General features: G+C 37.5%; 1 protein-coding gene across 4 annotated transcripts; it reads right to left on the bottom strand.

Annotated features, from left to right (window-relative positions):
* Positions 1-806: 806 nt before the first annotated feature.
* On the bottom strand, positions 807-20564 carry LOC135731059 (uncharacterized). 4 transcript variants are annotated; one of them, XM_065249027.2, is made up of 7 exons: positions 16312-20564; positions 15256-15368; positions 14983-15051; positions 7937-8009; positions 5006-5130; positions 4768-4879; positions 807-2293 (listed from the first exon to the last, which is right to left on the bottom strand). In XM_065249027.2, exon 1 carries the CDS (start codon positions 18444-18446, stop codon positions 17343-17345), a length of 1104 nt encoding a protein of 367 aa, XP_065105099.1. In that variant the 5' UTR covers positions 18447-20564; the 3' UTR covers positions 807-2293; positions 4768-4879; positions 5006-5130; positions 7937-8009; positions 14983-15051; positions 15256-15368; positions 16312-17342. The 4 variants fall into 4 exon arrangements, with proteins under 4 accessions (XP_065105099.1, XP_065105095.1, XP_073668135.1 ...); XM_065249023.2 differs by having other exon boundaries at positions 4989-5130; XM_073812034.1 differs by having other exon boundaries at positions 4989-5130; positions 16312-16726.
* Between the last annotated feature and the right edge of the window lie 55 nt (positions 20565-20619).

Genomic DNA, 20619 nt, shown 5'->3' on the forward strand with positions numbered 1-20619 from the left:
GGGCCCTCCGTTTTTTGACAAATTGTGGGGTCCACCCTTTCCAGTGGTTCTATGGCCTTATAAAAAATCAAGCAAGATAATAAAAAATTCTTAAAAACAAATATAACTTCAAAGTAACACAATTCTAACAAAATTTTCCCACATGCGTTTTTTAACACTTTGTGGGGTTCTGGTTCTAACATTTACAACTTGTGGGGTCCGCTTACACACTTTTCTAGTTTTAAAATCTTTGCGGGGACCACATACACACACTTTTCTAGTTTTTATATCTTAGCAGGGAACAATGTTGTTATCTGGAAACTATCAAATTTTTCCACTGTTTGGTTTTGATTATCACAAAAAAATGTTTAAATTATAATTTAGACGGGTCTCATCAGAGCAAAAAATCATCAAGACATGAGAGTAACATGAAATTTAAAAACAATGACCGCCAACTCAACAGTTCTTAAAAGAGTCTTTTCTAAATCAATAAGCCATCAAATTTTAGTCTCATCCTGAACTACTTCAACCTACAAGGCACCAACTGAACTGATAGAATTGTATTAGTTACGGAGTGGACTCCTCTAATACTAACATTATTATCACAAACACAATATGATTTTCTAAGCTTTATACAGTTTTGTTTGAGGGGATCTGATTTCTCCTGTGGTCATTTTGCCATTTCTATTCTATTTTACTTACTATTTAGTCATCTTTTGCTTGTTTGATCGGGTCAAAGCAGGTAATTAACTTCAAAATTAAAACTTTAAATAAAAATGCATTATTCATGTTATCAACAAAGAATGTAAGACCCTCGGGCATTATAGTTTTAACATTTAAATATTTTATTCATAAATCTTATTTGGGGCCATGTACATTGCAAAAACGTGCATACTGTATGAAAAAATGACGACTTTGGGTCCACCTTTTACTTGTGCTTTACTTTACTGGTGCTTGCCAAAAATTATATTTTACACATACACGCATAAAGTACATTTTTTCTTTAGTGAGCATGTTTTTGGTAACCATACACACCTTAAAAAAGAGATTGGACAACATTTTAGATTTCAAATACATACAGGTAGATACAAAACTTTTACTTTTTGTAATGTAATCATGAAACGTGTTTTACATTGTGTTTTTCTTAGTATAAAACTAAGAGCAATCTAAATATATGAAATTGAAAAACATTTTCAATTGAACTTTATTTATATAGCGCTTTAACAATTGTTCATCGTACCAAAGCTGCTTCACGTGAATTAAACACAAAGAAAGCAGAGAAGGGAAAAAAAACAAAGCATGGTAGTTTTTAAATATAAAGTCTAGGATGGAGTATTTGAAGCTACATAGAGTAATTTCTTATTAAGTAATGTAATAAATAGTACTACTGTAAGGCCGTATAATGAACATGGTCTAGGATGGAGTACATGGAGGTATTCATTACTATTATTAGTAGAACAGTAGTAGCATATAACAGTCCAATTCCAAACTATATACTAGCCTGTTTACAAAAGAAGTTCTTAGGTTAAGATATTATCACAGAAAAATGTAAGAACAACACGGGTAACAAAACCACTAGGGTTAGGAATTAAATCATATTAATGAGAGCAGTTTTACTGTAATGTATAAACAAAAGTTTTAAGTTTAACTATTATCAGCAGTCTCCCAGAAAGCGAGCCTACATGCAGGCTATGGTCAAGAGGTTGAAAAACTCCTCGGTAGAAAAAAAACCCTTTGCTTACCCAGGAGGGGCAGTTCTCATCTGACACGCTATATCTGCAATACGACTGCAATCCGTAAAGGTGGATTGAGACACAGTGTCACTGATTGCAGCTATAGCTCTTATTGCGATTACATGGCATACTATAAATAGAATACTATATAATACAATTTTAAAAGAATCGACACATTTTACCTTTTACATTTTTATCAGCATGTAAAGATAACAATAACATTGTTTTACCCGAAAATGAACATTCTGTTCAATGAAAACAAATCAAAAGAAAGAGACTAAACTTGTTGAACCTCTTAGAACACATGTCCCGCTGATATCAATGCTGTATGAATGCTAGAGAGAAGGCATTCACCTGTAGTTCATTGTCCTTTTCGTCTTGGCAGAAATGTGATTATTTTATGAAAAATTGACAGGCTTCCAGTTTTGACTTCCTAAAGTTTGAGCTTCTGCATCAATGCAGCGATTACAGTCTATGTTACCTTATTGGAACTTGATTCTTCACAATGAATTTACTTTGGTGTCTTTTAACTGCAGCACATTCATCTGCTGTCCAGGTGTTTTTGACAGTAGCTCATTTACCTAAGTAAACATAAAAAAGAACATGTTATATAATAAAACAGCTTTAAGCTTTTTAAATGAGTTTTAATGCTCCTCAAGGCTGGAATTTATTTAATCAAAAATACACAAAACAGTAATATGGTGAAAAACTATAAAACTATAAAGGTTTTCAAATTAAATAAATCAGAATTGTGACTGAAAATAACTGTGGGACCATGAAAATATATTTAGGCACACATCAGTGTGAGTGACTCGATCGCATCTCGTAAACCATTTTATAAACACAACTACATTTAAAAACTACAACTCCCAAATGCACTAATAGCAGCAACAGTGATGTTTCACAGTGGGATTGTCAACTGAGTGGCACAAATAAGTTTGTGCAACAATTACTTTTTTTTTAACAGACGACAATAGAATGAAAATCACCAACTTTTTTTGAGAAAACAACATGATTGACCACAAGGTCATATGTGCAGATCTCAGATCGCTGAGATATTGGGGACAAGACTTCCCAAACCATTCAAGGTGTGCGTTACCTGACAGAGATACAGACATCTTACACCTCCATACAGTGTGCAAAATAGTTTGGCAGACCGGTGACTAATCTGGTCGATCAACAGAAGGTTCAACATCAACTAAAACTAAACTAAACTGCTTTGGTGAGCATAAATAAGCGTAAACGTAAGTAATTAGATTTTCGTAAAATATATACTTCTGAGTAAAGCATCCATCTTACAGATCAGCAGGACCATCAATATGAATACACACGTCAATGTGAACAACAAACAAGTATAAATGAAAACTGATGCAAAGCCTATGCTGTAGAGGTACACAAGAAGTATAATGGCTCCTTAATACTAGGGTCACTGACATAAGCAACACACAAGGCCAAGTAGCCTAAACATTCGCTTATCTATATAAATGACTGGATTGAGCATGACGTCACAATTGTGAAGTCACCGGGCCTCCATATTGGTACGCCCAAACATACTATTAAATGAATAGGACGTTATCAGATTCATATCTGAAGTCTCCCTGTGCATTATTACAACGCAAACGTCCTTAGCATGTAAATAGTTATTTATTGAAAGTTTTACATTTTACCTTTTAAACAATGACACTATACATTAATCTTCATTACAGTATCAGATCAGCGGACAGAACACAGCATATTTATTATTAATGACAAACCTGCTCATTCTGAAATCGAAAGAAATAATGATGCTTTAAGTACCATATGTGCATGCAATAGTTTACTGGTTTTGTAATTATGTTATACAGTATTGTTTTTGATCGTACAGTAAATGCATTCACAATGTTAATATCATGTATTTTGAAACAGTCAAGACAAATTTTAAACCGGTAGTTAAACTAACATTTGATTCAGCAATATAAAAACCCAACCAAATTTCGATGCCGCTGTGCTTATAAAAAGCCATTTTCTTTGCTTTACAACTTAAACTTATTCAGAAAAATAACGCTGACCGTGAACATTGGGCATAGCAAGATGGGGGCTCAAACGATGGCTTCACCTCTCGCTGTTACATTAAGCATTCCATGCGCAATCCAGACATTTTTATACAGTTGAAAGAAAAAGTATGTGAACCCTTTGGGCTTACTTGGATTTCTTCATAAATTGGTCATAAAATGTGTTCTGATCTTCATCTAAGTCACAACAATAGAGAAACAAAAGGGCTTTTCACACTGCGCTTAACCCTGGGTTATCTTCGTTGTAAACCCTGCTTTTAACCCTGGGTTAAGGATCGTTTCACACTTGTAATTTAGAAGCAGTGTTATCCCTGAAATTAACCCAGGATTAGCACTGCTTTTGTGGGGTTAACCCCGCATTGTGGTGCCAAACGCATGCAGTGTGAAACGAAGCAGGGTTAGAATGTTATGACCCTAATTAAACACAGCTGAAGTAGCTAATCAAGGTGTTCAGGGTTGCTTGATTATTACAGACAGGTGTTGGAGCTGGGTTGGAGACTCCTGACCCAGGGTTTAGGAATGCACAGTGTGAAACGTCAAATTATGAATACCCAGGGTTATCTCTTAACCCCTGGTTAAGTTTGAACAGTGTGAAACATAAAAAAATAACCCAGGGTTCCGTTAACGGAACCCTGGGTTATTTTTTTACATTGATTGGACCCCAGGTTTGGACCCCAGGTTGGCTTACTCCTGGCTCTAATTAGCTCTTGGAGAAGTCATTAGCCTAGGGTTTCACATACTTTTTCCACCCTGCACTATGAATGTTTACATGTTGTGTTCAATAAAAACATGAAAACGTATAATCCTTGTGCGGTGTTAGTTTAAGCAGACCTGTGTTTCTCTATTGTTGTGACTTAGATGAAGATCAGAACACATTTTATGACCAATTTATGAAGAAATCCAAGTAAGCCCAAAGGGTTCCCATACTTTTTCTTTCAACTGTAGATCAGTGGTTTATGTAGCACTAATCATTAAGTGAAATCAAGCATGATAAAATGACTTACAAGATAATAACAACTTCTTTGCTTTTCTGAAGCCATTTTAGTAGAAGGCTCATCTGTGCTTTCATCATTCCACTCATGAAGAGGAAAAGAAAGATTTGGTACCCTTTTCCATCTGCAAAAGAGACAGTTATGTCATGGCATGATTGTCCAGTGTAGTTTACATTCTATTAAAATAATGTACAGCAAAAATATTTTGGTAGAAATAAAATATCCAAAAGTACCAGTGTCAGAGGTATACCAAAATGCTTTCTGCTCTCATCTTTGGAACTTCTTATGTCTGATTGTAATCTGGAATCCTCATCTTCAATTTTCACTGTCATTGAAGTCAATCAAAAGATAAAAAAAATCAGGTTCTCCATCCGTCTGCAAAAAGGGAGTTATTTCAATATATGGTTATACAGAGTTTTTAGAGATTCACCAAAAAGGAAAATTCTTGGCCAAAGCCAAACATAATAACATTCAGCCGAATAATGATCAACCAAACTTTTTCACCATTGCATAAGTTTTTTGCTATATTTATTTCACATTATTTAACAATGACAATTGCAGCAGACATGGGGCCTTTTTCACCTGGTCACTTCATCTTTGTCTCTGACATGTACATGTGTGTGGCTACTTCTGATTTGTTAAAACTAAGTGGAAATTTTAAACTGAGTGGACCTTGGTGAAATAGTGTATACTCTCAATGCCTACTCTCAAAATACATTATTTTACAACGTAGTAGTAGTTATATAGAATTACATGGATCAAATAATTTTGTATCGGCAAATGAAAGTGGGTGGAGGAAAATAAAATTAAGAAATTACAAGCATATAAAAATAGAAAAGAAGAAAATTACAAATAAAGTAAGGTCTAAAAGTAGTATTTAGGTACAGAAATAAAATCAAATGAAAAATAACACTGTCTTCTTTTTATAAGTTAAATATAATTAATTGTTTAAAAGCTACAAAGGTGATTCTCCTTTTGTCTTCTGTTGTTTGATTAACACAATGACACAAACATACGCAGATTTATGAGGGTACTGTCACTTTAAGATTGGATAAGCACAGATCCATATATTGACACATCTGATTACTTTCTGAACTTACTTGCAAATTGTTTAATTATACCTGCAATAACCTTAGTTTAAATAAAAACAAGTATTGTTCCATAGATCTAAATGAGATACTCCATAATGCCATGTCTAGAAACTTGTGTGAGTGAGGGCCCCAAAATGATAGGTCTATAAACCAATGTGTGTTTGAGGGCCCCCTAACGCAGAGTCTAGAAACTGGTGTGTAATGGCCCCATAATGCCATGTCTAGAAATGGATGTGTGAGTTTGAGGGCCCCACAATGTCATGTCTAGATACTGATGTGTTGTGAGGGACCCATAACGCCAAGTCTAGAAACGTGTGTGTATATGATCTTAACTGTAAATTCATTCATTTAAGGCAGAACCCCACAAAGCCAAGACTGGAAACTGATGTGTTGTGAGGGCCCCATAACGTTGAGTCTAGAAACGTTTGTGTGTATGATCTTAACTGTAAATTCATTAGTTTGAGGCAGGACCCCACAAAGCCAAGACTGGAAATTGGTGTGTCTAAAGGCCCCATAACGTTGAGTCTACAAATGTGTGTGTGTATGATCTTAACTGTAAATTCATTCATTTGAGGCAGTACCCCACAAAGCCAAGACTGGAAATTGGTGTATCTAAAGGCCCCATAACGTTGAGTCTATAAACATGTGTGTGTATGATCTTAACTGTAAATTCATTCATTTAAGGCAGAACCCCACAAAGCCAAGACTGGAAACTGATGTGTTGTGAGGGCCCCATAACGTTGAGTCTAGAAACGTTTGTGTGTATGATCTTAACTGTAAATTCATTAGTTTGAGGCAGGACCCCACAAAGCCAAGACTGGAAATTGGTGTATCTAAAGGCCCCATAACGTTGAGTCTAGAAACGTGTGTGTGTATGATCTTAACTGTAAATTCATTAGTTTGAGGCAGGACCCCACAAAGCCAAGACTGGAAATTGGTGTATCTAAAGGCCCCATAACGTTGAGTCTAGAAACGTGTGTGTGTATGATCTTAACTGTAAATTCATTCATTTAAGGCAGAACCCCACAAAGCCAAGACTGGAAACTGATGTGTTGTGAGGGCCCCATAACGTTGAGTCTAGAAACGTTTGTGTGTATGATCTTAACTGTAAATTCATTAGTTTGAGGCAGGACCCCACAAAGCCAAGACTGGAAATTGGTGTGTCTAAAGGCCCCATAACGTTGAGTCTAGAAACGTGTGTGTGTATGATCTTAACTGTAAATTCATTAGTTTGAGGCAGGACCCCACAAAGCCAAGACTGGAAATTGGTGTATCTAAAGGCCCCATAACGTTGAGTCTAGAAACGTGTGTGTGTATGATCTTAACTGTAAATTCATTAGTTTGAGGCAGGACCCCACAAAGCCAAGACTGGAAATTGGTGTGTCTAAAGGCCCCATAACGTTGAGTCTAGAAACGTGTGTGTGTATGATCTTAACTGTAAATTCATTAGTTTGAGGCAGGACCCCACAAAGCCAAGACTGGAAATTGGTGTGTCTAAAGGCCCCATAACGTTGAGTCTAGAAACGTGTGTGTGTATGATCTTAACTGTAAATTCATTAGTTTGAGGCAGGACCCCACAAAGCCAAGACTGGAAATTGGTGTGTCTAAAGGCCCCATAACGTTGAGTCTAGAAACGTGTGTGTGTGTATGATCTTAACTGTAAATTCATTAGTTTGAGGCAGGACCCCACAAAGCCAAGACTGGAAATTGGTGTGTCTAAAGGCCCCATAACGTTGAGTCTAGAAACGTGTGTGTGTATGATCTTAACTGTAAATTCATTAGTTTGAGGCAGGACCCCACAAAGCCAAGACTGGAAATTGGTGTGTCTAAAGGCCCCATAACGTTGAGTCTAGAAACGTGTGTGTGTATGATCTTAACTGTAAATTCATTAGTTTGAGGCAGGACCCCACAAAGTCAAGACAAGAAACGGGTGTGTGTAAGCACTTAACCTGACTGATACCTTTGAAGTAATGTAGTAACCATAGTAGTGACTGCGGTAATGAAACTATATAATGAACAAGTCATTATGAATAGTTTGTGATAACAGTGCCTTTATTACTCCTTAACCTGTGTGATGGCACCATACTCACTTGTGTCATTATTGGATGAGTGATGTGTTATGGACAGGTTAGTCTCTGATGCAGAAGCCGGCTGTTTTGGCTCCTGAAAAAAATAATAAAACCTTATGAAGAACTTACAAATGTACTGTATTCAGACATTTCCAAGTGACAAAACTTAGCTCATGAGAAGAGTCTTACATAGCATATTTATAAACACGGCACTTTATAAACATAAATGACAACAACGTCAAAAGTGTGGAAACGATTGGTCACATTGCTGATAACACAAAAAATGCTTAAACCATTCAAGATGCGTGTACCTGACGGGGATACAAACATCTGTCAAACATTATACAGTGAAAAAAGTTTAACCTCCTTAGACCAGAGCTTTGGTTTGTCTTTTTTGGGGTTAGAAAGAATCAATAAATATAATAACCAAATATTTTTCTTTGAACATGAAGCAGTGTAATTGTCCACGTTTGTGTATAACAGGTTCCAGTTACACAGAATTAAGTGTTAATGTGCAAAAAAAAAAAAAATGTGATGTCTAGGTATGTGGACATTTAGGAGGTTAATTTCTAGAAGACAACAAACCAATGACGAATCTAATCTACATTCACACTGCCATCAAAATCCGATTTTCTGTTCATATGTGACCCATGTCTGTCTCCTTGTATGACCGTGTGAACAGCACAAACCATATGGAATCTGATCTTTTTGATTCTGATTATAGCCACTTCCATATGTGGTTTTGCAATGCGACCTCAGTCTGAACAGTCATATCGGAATTCATGCGACTTTTATGTCATTCTAGATCAGTGTTTCTCAAACTTTTTCAGCCCAAGGACCACTTCATCTTCCAATATTTTTCTGAGGACCACCTAACAGAATCTGACTCAAACACGCCCCCCAAAAAACAACAAAATAGGAAGGATAAGCTAAATTTAAGTTTAATATGCAACTGTTTTAAGTCAAAAACTAATTTTTTAAACACAAATGCAATGCTATGTTCAGAAATTATTATATGAATTTTATTTAATTTGAAAAAGTAAATGTAAAATGAGTTGCAGCTTAATATGAACAACAAACTGCACATGTGAAAAAAAAACTGCAATTAAACATACTGTAACAGCCTAGGTCCCACTTAATGTCATTCCAAAGAGCCATTAATTTAAAACTGAGGTGGTGGGTATGTGAAGTTTATGGTCGTATCTATGGTAACAATATAATGCTGAAAAAAAATTCCCCTTAATGTCCAAAATTACTGAAATAACAGGGATTTTACACATGAAACAAAAACTAGTACATTACAAAACTAATAGATCTGTGGATTTTAGCTGCTTTCAGTTTATGCTTGACATTAAGCTTTATTCTACATTTAAATAGGTAAATAAGATCCATATCACACTCATTGAGAATTTAACTCATTTACTCACTTCAGTGCACATATCAAAAAAGTTTATTACATGGAACATAACATTGTTTCATGCAGTTTTTTGTCAAAGCTAATTATTACAGTAGCCCTATTTCAACAACAACAGCCATCTTAATAATTGGCAAACATTAGGCTAGCTTCTAATAAGACAGAATATGTTTTTAGATTTCGCAAGAGCAGTGAAATCAGGTGTATGTTTGTCAGCACGATACGCATACAGTGGTGCAAATGAACTGTTACTCGTTTAAATTGCATTATTGTGTGAGAACGATGCTTTGAATTTTGGAAAAACGGCAGTTTCATTTCTTACGACATGTAACGTAAATGTCATTGTTGATAAGCAAGTCATAATTGAGCAGACTTATCAGACAACAATTGTCAGAAAAGGCAGTGTTTTAAAGCTGGAAATACAACAAATAAAGTTAAAACAGCCATAGAGTCCGGTCTCTTAACTCACCACAGTCAGCTATCGCTTCTTGAGACGCGGGCGCGAGCGGGGGAGGCGATCGCGTTGAACTTGTGGACCAAAGCGCGAATATAAACACGTGACACAGCTGCTCGCACCAGTCACGTGACTCGCGCTCTATGCTGTATGAAACAGACGCACGCGCATCAACTCGTAACTGTAGGGCCCGTTGTCTAACTTACTAAATTTATTCTAGAGATGTCTTTTTTACAGACTACATAAAGGGACGGATCAAATTACCTTGGGGGCCGGGTCTGACCCGCGGGCCGCCAATTGAATAGCCCTGGTATAAACACTTGCCTAATTTATGTCATCTTTTGGCGGACCACTGGGGGGGTTTGGCGGACCACTAGTGGTCCGCGGACCACACTTTGAGAATTACTGTTCTAGATTGATGTGCGTCACTATTGCGGAAATATGCACCAACGGCATGTTTGCAATACCACTTAAAAACATTCAAGACATTAAATATTAAGCTTCTGACTGCGCAGCACCGTATGAAGTCCACAACACCCACTCAGTAGTCTGCACGTTCATTTTCGTATTACCACGTGCTGCGCGTGACGTAGCAGTGTTTCCCATACATTGATTTAACTGTGGCGGGCCGCCACAACATGAAGTTAGCAGTAGTGTTTCCCACATATACCCGTTCTGGTGTGAGTCTGTGTCCGAGCTCTCTCCCAACCTATGATGCGGTATGCCTATGCACGTGTTCTGTAGTAACAGCAACCGCGAATTCTCTCATATTTCTGAATTTGCAACAAATTGTCTAGGCTATACGTGATATACAATAAAACTACCACTCGTATTTAAAATAAAAAAGCGCTCATAACACATCAACACTGATGAGAAGAGCAACATCAGTATGGCCTCAATGTAAATGTATGATGATTTTGTCAGATGAGGGCGCGTTTTAAGCAGCAGTTAAAGAAAGAGCTGATTGGATTAAACAAGGACTTACTGGGTCGTGGGTCATTCCAGGGTTCTGTTTAGTCACTATTTTATAGACAACAGACCAGATAATATGTAAAAATAGCATTCAGTTGTGTTAAAATGCAATATAATGTGACAAATTAAAGAGTAAAACACGAAGCAATGATGTCACATATATGTTAATTGGCGTGTGACATCATCACCGCCACAGTCTCTCAAAATCCTGTGGGAAACACTGAGTAGTATTGTTCTTTTGCGCATGCGATGCAGTTCAGGACCATGAACAATTCACACAGCTGTCTGATTTTAGCCACATAATGTGAAGTGTCAAACAAAAAATCAGATCTGAGCAAAAAATCTGAATTGAGCATTAATGTGGTAACTTACTACTTTTTATTTATTATTTATTTTGTCTTTTCCTGAAACCATTAAAGCTATGGTGGGTAACACTAAAAGCCTGTATTTTACAAATAACTTATACATGATCTATTATTAATTTTAAGCGGCAAAATAACCATTAGTTTTAGGAAAGTTCTCTAACCTCAAAGAAAATTACAAGAGACCGTACAACACAATAACAGTAATAGTTCATCTGAGGTATCAAATGTTTAACAAAAATATTAGGAAAAGCCACTGTTAAGAAGCAAGTATTTACACCTGCTGGTGTCTCTGAAGGATCCTGTAGTGATGGGTTCTTAGGATTCCAGTGTATAAAGCTGTATTTCTACCCCTCCCCCAAACCAAAAATGAAACATTTGCTGTGAGCTCAGAAACCAAGAAGACTATTTTCACATTGACATGCCATAATACACTGAATAGTATAGATGAACGTCATTCTGGATTGTTGGTGAATAGCCACTATGTTCAAACAAGACTGTAACATTAGGGAGAGGTGGCAGAGTAATGATCTGGACTGGAATATTGGGAAGTAAGATGGTAGGTCCCTTTATGGTCCCTGAGGACATCTAGAAGATATGAAGAGTTTGTTTCCAAAACGAAATAAATCCATTTTGACAAATTTAGGTAAAACCTGTTTCCTATACCAAGACGAATGATGAAAACCACTATTTTCTGTTACAAACTTTCACATAGCATCTTTAGGTTATAAAAACATAAAAAATTCAAATCCATAACTTGATTTTCAAAGATTTATTATAAAAACAAATTATTTTTCCACAAAATCCAATAAATCCATGACAAGTTTTTTTTTCAAAATGCTATAAATCCAAAAATGCATGGTCTAAGTGAGTAAAATGTGGAAATTGTTTCACTCTTATGGGAATGAATATTATTTCCAAATGGTTTTACAGGTAGTTGTTAGGGGGGGAGCAACGGTATTTCATGCATTCTGTCTTAGTAACACATTTTAAGGGGTGGTTTTACGGACAGGGATTACCTAAAGACAGGACTAGACCTTAGTTTAATTAGGAAATATAACTAGTTTGAACAAACATGTGCTAGAAGTCACAGGCATCACTTTTATGCTTTATATCAAGTCTCAACAATGGCACGAAAGAAAAAGTGTTTTTGGATGTAAGGAGAATTAAGCATTATGGAAACAATAGTTTGTAATAGTTTGTTTATCCGGGGTAGCAGTGGAGTTTTGCATGTGTGTTTGTTTAACGCTGGATTTCGTTGAAAAGTCCCAACCGAGTCATGAGTTGCATGCGGTAAGTAATAGTGTTGGGCGATTTTCCCTATTTTGAGATCGTCCTATCGTTGCCGATGCACAATAGTGTCAGGGGGCGAGGCAGTAATTTACTCCTTTATTTATTTGTTCGTTTTTTACTCATTTATGACAAGTCATTTAATTGGTAGAGAAAAAGAAGAAAGGGCAACACCGTCATGACAGCACCTTTTTCTTAAGACTGATGCCATTAATCCGAACGGGTCATTAAAGTGCAGGTGCTCTGAAATTTCCTGTGCCAGGGAGCGGGGACAACACACTCACTGGTTTTAAACGCCTGGATGCCAACCTCTCCATTGCAAGGAAAGGTCAGAACCGCACGTATTGCAAACTCATGTGAGTTTGAATCATGCGCATTACAAGTTCAGGTGCTAGAAGAAGTTGTTCATGCCGCGTGAATTCAGGTCAGAGCAAATGTTAGGTTTGTTTTTACTTGCGCTTTCTTTTGCAACGCAAGCCTCCACTGATTGCGCATCTCAACAGACGTCTTAAGCTATGTATACTTGCGCTTTGGTCCACAACGCAAGCTTCCGCTGATCGTGCGCACGTCTCAACAAAGGGATTAGACGTTTATAGTTGACGTGCTCACTGTTGCACTATTCTTTAAAACAACAGGGGAGACATGAGCAATTGAGTCAAAATCCAGAATCGCCTTGAGTTTGGTCATTTTCGGATGCGGAGCTGCGGGTGAGGTTACAAAAATTGCTGTGCACATCTCCACGCGAAATGGGGTTCCGCACTCCGCGTTGACGTCATTTTTGCAGCGCGCACCAAGGCGCGCATGCGGATGCGTAGAGTATAAACAAAGCTTTAAGCTCTCTTGCGCAAAGTGAAGCCCACAAACCCTCTCAAGTGAGGAAAAGCACGCATTGCGCATGTTAATGTGAAACTATGATAATAATAACCATCGCCAACTATCATCATGAAAGCCTGCTATTGCCGATATGTCTGACGATCGTCGATACACAATACTTTCATCTATCAGCACAACCCTAGTAAGTAAGACTTCTGTGTTATGTTGGCAATTGCCGCGTATGTACACATAATGTAAATGGCACAAACATGTAGTGAATCATATTTTAAACAGTGTTGTATACAGTGTTGCTTGGCTCGTGACTCACTTCTCTCGCAACTAGTCTTTCTAAATGTTTCCGTGTGTTTTAGAAATGAAACGCTTGAGCTAATCTGTCTTTTATAAATATTATAAAACTGAAGACTCTTTGGAGATATGAAGGATGTAATATTACTCTATAGGTACTAGGGGTGTAATGGTTCTTAGTAAAGAATCGAATCATCCCCTTATCCTCCCACGGTTCGGGATGCACGTGCACCGTGTTTGATACGACCACGCATTTCTAATATAGTTTGCTAAAATAACAACGCATAAAACCGCTAATGTATGGTTCTAAATAAGCTCTGCATGTGATTACGGGAGTGTACGTGTCCAATCAACTTATAGTATGCAAATCTTTTGCCCTCCTCAGGTGTTTGTGTGTGTGCCGCTGATCGTTTAGCGTGGCATATGAAGGAGAAAAGACGCTAATAGAGGCACCGCCTAAGTCTACTACAGCAGCGATGCTCAAGAAAATGTGGACAAAACTGTAAAATTCGCCAGTGCCGTATGCTCAAGGCAATACATCTAATGTAATGAGTCGCTTATTGCGCCGTCATCACCAGCGTGTTATTGATAGCATGCAATCGCAGGTGAAACAGAAACGGCACACATTGCCTTCTGTGTTTAAATGTTAACAAACTGATCTTCTTGCGAACAAAAAAACTTGAAGATAGTGGTATAGAATATAAAAAGTAACCCAGTGTTCTAAGCTTTTTTATTTTCATTTTGAATTGCACAGTAAAGTTGGTACATGTAGTATAATAATTCAAGTGCTCTAACGTGAAAATGTCGATTTTTGCAGAGATTTTTTTTGTAAAGAAACATATTGTGACCAAAGTGTACCGAAACGCACTGAAACCGCGGCCCTAAAACCGTGACAGGCACCGAACCGTGAGTAATTTGAACCATTAAACCCCTAATAAGTACTCAAGATTAACATTAGATATGCATAAACAGCATGTGTTATGGGAGCTTTAACATAGTTTTAAAGGAGTCTTAATAAATGGACTATACAATTGTATAATATACAATTTGTATTGTGGTTGGAATATTTGGGTAAGATAGTATGTGTAAAGTTTTTTAAAAGCAGATTTTGTTATTTATTGGTTGTTAATTTTGTTAACAAAATACCGTTCACCTGTTAATTCTTTTTGACATTGGTAGCTCACATAATAGTTGTTGGCTAACAATTTATGAATAATACATATTGGTCTTGCATTGGCCCAGTTGATTTTAAGAAATATTTAATAGCAAAATAGAAGTTGTGTATCCATGTTTTTTTTACGTCAGTCTGAATGTTAAATGATCATAGCGCACTGCATAACTATGACCTATTTTTAACAGTATTGATTATGAGATTTGATGGTTTAATTTCACAGATTAAGTTATTCAAATTGATCAAGTATATAATAGTTTATGATAACAGTGTCTACTCTGTTACCTTTGTGATGGCGGTTACAAAAACCCAGCGTTGCGTCTACAGCGGACCCTCGTGCTCTGTATGCATACCCTAAGGTACACAAAAACAAACTATACTTCAGGCTTTAATCCTTTATATACAAAATGACCCATAGATTGTCAAAGAAACTAAAGTTTCTTTTATTTTACTTTGTTTATAATTAAGATAAGCTGGAGCTAAGGATTTAGGGTAATAACAAAATGTGGCCACTTTCACAAACCTTGCAATATGCACATGTAATATACTGTCCCATACCTTTGTCATCAATGAAACGTTCCACAGATCCCGGCTTGGCACTTGCGTAGAGTATACATGATTTTGCTTCATCAATAGGTCTTATCACCTTACTCCTTCTGAACATTATGGCCCTGTAAAAATTATTTCAAACACACTCAAAAATGCTTCAAGAAATCAAACAATTTCCAGTCATTTAATATTTAAGGGTTTAAGATTTAAGTGGAACTGTTACCAGAACCCTCCCTTACGAAAATTAACCATGGTTTTACTACAGTTAAGACCAAAAAACCATGGTTACTTAAGTAAAACCATGGTTATCACAAAATAACCATGGTTTTCAAAAACCATAGTTAAACCATGGTTAGTGTAGTAAAACCATGGTTTTGCTCATAGTAATCAATTGACCAAAAAACCATGGTTACTACACTTTTACCACAATAAAGCCATGGTTAATTTCCGTAAGGGCTGTGTATGATATAGATTTGCAAGGCCAAAACACGGACAAAAAAGTAATTAATTCTATAGCCATCCTGTAAATAGTGTAAGTTACATAAAAAATAGCCATGGTTTTAGTACAGTTAAAATATGTGGTTAAACATAGTAAGCACAAAATAACCATGGTTGTGGTAAAAAAAAACAGGGTAAAGCAATGCTACTGTATAATACGGTTTGCTATACTTGTAAAACAATAGTTACTTCATGTACATGTTTAATTTATGTCATTATTAGTGCATTTCAAAGTATCGTGTACTGCAATAGTTTCAGCTAACGATCTAAAACATCATAATAAACTAACATTGTAAAACTGTTGTGCTACGAAAGTGAGTAAAACTATCAAGAAAACGTAGTAACATTACCATGCTTGCAATTAAATGTTTATTTTATAAGCCATCAATGCTATTATCACTTGGCAATTAGCCTAAAAGCTAGCCGTCTGCTAGCGATCTAAAACATCATAATAAACGAACATTGTAAAACTGTTATACTACAAAATTGACTTTAAGTGAAAGTATATCATGTACAACGTTTTAAAAAATAACTAAATAATGTACAAAATCAACGGAGAAAACCTACCTGTTTACATGTGCTCCTCCCATTCAATCTCATGATCCACGCTAAACTTCCGGTTTAAAATGCGCCATAATGTATAATCCATAATGAAAACAAATGCCCCAAGGGTTCCATGTGCTTTAAAAATGCACATTACGGAATAAAAAACTGTAACACCATCATGATTGGTCATGTGACTGGCATAAGACGATACCCCACTTCCTGGTGTGTGTGAGTCCTGCAACACCACATTTTCACATAGGGGCGCTAGAGAGCACACACACTTACACATACATAACCAACATTTGTCACCTTGTGGGGAAAGTTAAAAAAAAGCATGAGACATGTCAGGAGAGGCTTCTGAGGCAGTTAACATTAAAATCTGTGTGGGGCCCACATTTTTGGGCCCCACTAGGTAATCGGACCCCATACCGTTGGTGTGCTCCCGGTCACTGGGCCCAACAAAGTAAGAAAAACAAGTACACACACACACACACACACACACACACACACACACACACACACACACACACACAAATAAAGAAGGAACGCGAGCGGCGCCAAACAAAAGAACAAAATAAAACAAATACTAACTATACGTAGAATCCCTCTAATCTACCTACAAAATAAAATAAAACAAAGGTCTTTAACATCAGAGATGCCTTATCAAACTACACTATCTCAAAGAATGTATAGATGGTAGCATCTGCTCCTAACCTACTCTGTGTCCGAAAGCTCTAAAATCCTGCCTCCTAAGGTAGCATTCCAAGGCAAGAAGGCATCAAGGCACCTCCAAATCCAATGTTTGGTTACTTCCTGTCTCCTGAGATACCTCCATCGTCTTGTCCCACAATTCTATGCGTGTGTGTGCCTAGACCAGTTTGAAAAAATAAAATGGTGGCCAAGAAAGCACCAGGAGCACAAATTTAGTGTAAATAAAGTATTATTTTCACTTTATTCACATTTTGATGGCATTTTATCGAAAAATGAGTATTGCAGTTTTCCAATATGCGATTAGTTATCACAACACTCTCTGTTTACATTTGAAACAGAATTCAGTTCTGCTGCCTTTGTAGTCTGTAGTATGTAGCAACGGGCGCATCTAAGAGAAAAGATCTGTCCGAGGTTCTAAGCTCGGATTGGTTAAGCCATAAGTGACGTTCCATTACGAGAGCTCCCATCGATCTACCCACGGCTCTCGCAGTCTCTTTAATCGCCCTGAGTGACACATCAGTGACTCGACAAAGCTCTTTAAATATATCTGACGTACCCCCCGCCTCGTCATCTAAATCTTTAAGAATTTCTGCTTGGTACGCCTGCAGGACAGCTAGAGTATGCAGAAAAGCCCCAGCCTGCCCCGCAAATGTATAGGCTTTGCCCACTAAAGACGATGTCAATCTAACCGGTTTAGTGGGGAGGGAAGGCGACTTCAAAGATGATGCCGCGGCGGGGGAGAGATAGCTCGCGAGCGTCTGCTCCACCCAGGGCATCGTTAAATATCCATGCTCACCCATCCCCACAATGTTGGAATACATGGTGGCGTGAGGGATATGAACACGGGCCGAATATGGAGCTTTCCAGGACATCGACAGCTCACTGTTGAGATCAGAAAAGAAAGGCATGTTCTGCCGTGAAGGTAGAGGTTTTTGTTTTAGAAAACGCTCGTCTAACATGCTCTGGGGACGCGTGCTCTGTGTCTTCATCGGCCAGTCTAATTTCAAGCGAGAGTTAGTAACAACCTCCAATAAGCCATCAAATGCGGGGGACGAATGAGAAGGCTCCTCAGCGTCCACCACATCCACAGACATAATATCGACTTCCTCAGATGATGAAAAATGCAGGACCAGGCTCCCGCTCTGGATGGAAGAAGCCGCAGGACAGGCTTCCGGAACCAGAGAAGGGGCACTAGATCCCGCGGGTGAGGGCTGAGAAAGGGGAAGACTCGTCTCAAGCCCCTCCGCAAGATCTAGCTGTGATCCCCATGATCGCAGCTTCCGCTCTGCCTCAGCAGCAGCGGGACCTGAACCCTGAGGAACACGCAGCTCAGCACCATCCTCAAAGAGTGCCAGCCGTAAGCGAAACGTGCGGAGCAGCATCCGTTCATAATGTGCACAACCACCCCTCTTAAGAGATGACCGTGCCCGAGGCACATAACACATAAAAGATGCAAGTCCTCACTTATAATAAAACGAGGACACAGGGAAGCACACTCCTTAAAACCTTTTTTTTAGACATGATAAACACACACATGCTTGCTGAGGAACAAAGAGCTAAAGCTGGCGTTGCTGGTTGCTTTTATAGCTTCCTGGTTCCCATGGTTCATTTCAAAATGAAAAACTCCGCCACCACCCACCCATCCCCACGCTGCTCCAAACCCGCACGCATCCCCCTCCTCCGACGAACACAAAAGAGGACAGCCCGAGAAATGACGGCAAACACACAGCAGCAAGCGACCATAGACCTCCATAGCAGGGAAGAGAAAATATTTTGTAAGTATTTGGATAAATGACTAAGAAAATATTTTGTTAAAGATGGTAAGAAGTTCCATCATATATTTTTTTATTTATTATTCCTACCATGGAAGTCACACCACCACCTCCCAAAATATCCTCCCCCGTGCCCACCAGAAAAAAGAAACCCACACAGGTCCAAAACAAAACGAGGACGAGAAAACGATGACAGAACCCCCATTCCAAAGTGAACCATCCCTTCAAAGTGCAGTCAGTGTGAAGCAGCACAGTGCTCATTCAGTAAATGCAGAGTTAAACAGATGTGTTTTTAATCTAGATTTAAAAGTGTTTACTGTTGAAGCACATCTGATCTCTTCTGGAAGCTGATTCCAGCTAGAGGTGGCATAATAACTAAATGCTGACGCACCTTGTTTTGAGTGAACCCTTGGTATTTCTAACTGACCGGATCAGGTATGAAGCTCATTTCTGCCCACTCTAAAGTTTACTCTGCAAAACAGTTCACTGCCCTGGAGCAGTGTGAATACACAGAGAGCATTTTTGTGAAACTTACCCATTGTTAAATCAATTTTTCACTTCTAGTGAGAATAACGTTGAACGAAGGAAGACTAAAGATGCTGCAGGGTAAATATGCATTTATCCTGCTTGTATTTACAGTATCTGCCTTTAGTTACAACACATGGAAATCAGTATAATGTACAAGACATTTAAAGACTGTGTGCAATGAGAGATAATTTAATTCTACGTTGAGAATTATTTCTGGACACAAGTCTCTGCTTCTGTACTTCATCATCTTAAAAAAGCGCAATATTCATAATATTATTTTTTCTACAGTTATCTTATAGAGGAGTGTATGTTATTTGCACCCATTTATAAAAAAGCATAAAGCACACTGAATGTTACTTTTTTTTATAACAAACTTATAAAGGGAAATAGGTTCAATAATATATAAAAAAAATTAAGGCGGTGCTATTTTAAAGACTGATCATAGCAAACAAGAATAACTCATTCATTCATTAAATGCATTTATCTTTAAAATGTACTGTATAGCTTAACCCAAATCTTTGTCCTGTCTGGCTGAGCTTCTCAGTTAATAAGTTATTAAACATTTATACTTTGCTACGGAGGAACGTTTTTATCTGTTTTGCCAAGTATTTACATAGTTAATCAAACTGATAGTTTCACAATTTTTTTGAAGATCAGCCCGACATCTAAGCTAGATTAGCAGGTTCAGATGTGTTTGATTGGTTGGAGGTGAACTCTGCAGAAAAGTAGATCTTCAGGAACAGGGTTGGTGACCACTGCTTTGGGGTCATCCGACTCCTGTTGCAATAATCTCCATATACCTTTATTTAAATGAAAATATGTGTGTACGTTATGATGCCCAAGCTATGCAATTACTGTTTATTATGTTTTATATGTTATTTGCACCCATTTATAAAAAAGCATGAAGCACACTGAATGTTACTTTTTTTTATAACAAACTTATAAAGGGAAATAGGTTCAATAATATATAAAAAAATTAAGGCGGTGCTATTTTAAAGACTGATCATAGCAAACAAGAATAACTCATTCATTCATTAAATGCATTTATCTTTAAAATGTACTGTATAGCTTAACCCAAATCTTTGTCCTGTCTGGCTGAGCTTCTCAGTTAATAAGTTATTAAACATTTATACTTTGCTACGGAGGAACGTTTTTATCTGTTTTGCCAAGTATTTACATAGTTAATCAAACTGATAGTTTCACAATTTTTTTGAAGATCAGCCCGACATCTAAGCTAGATTAGCAGGTTCAGATGTGTTTGATTGGTTGGAGGTGAACTCTGCAGAAAAGTAGATCTTCAGGAACAGGGTTGGTGACC

Source organism: Paramisgurnus dabryanus, chromosome 15, assembly GCF_030506205.2.
Source record: "Paramisgurnus dabryanus chromosome 15, PD_genome_1.1, whole genome shotgun sequence".
Taxonomy (NCBI): Eukaryota; Metazoa; Chordata; class Actinopteri; order Cypriniformes; family Cobitidae; genus Paramisgurnus; species Paramisgurnus dabryanus.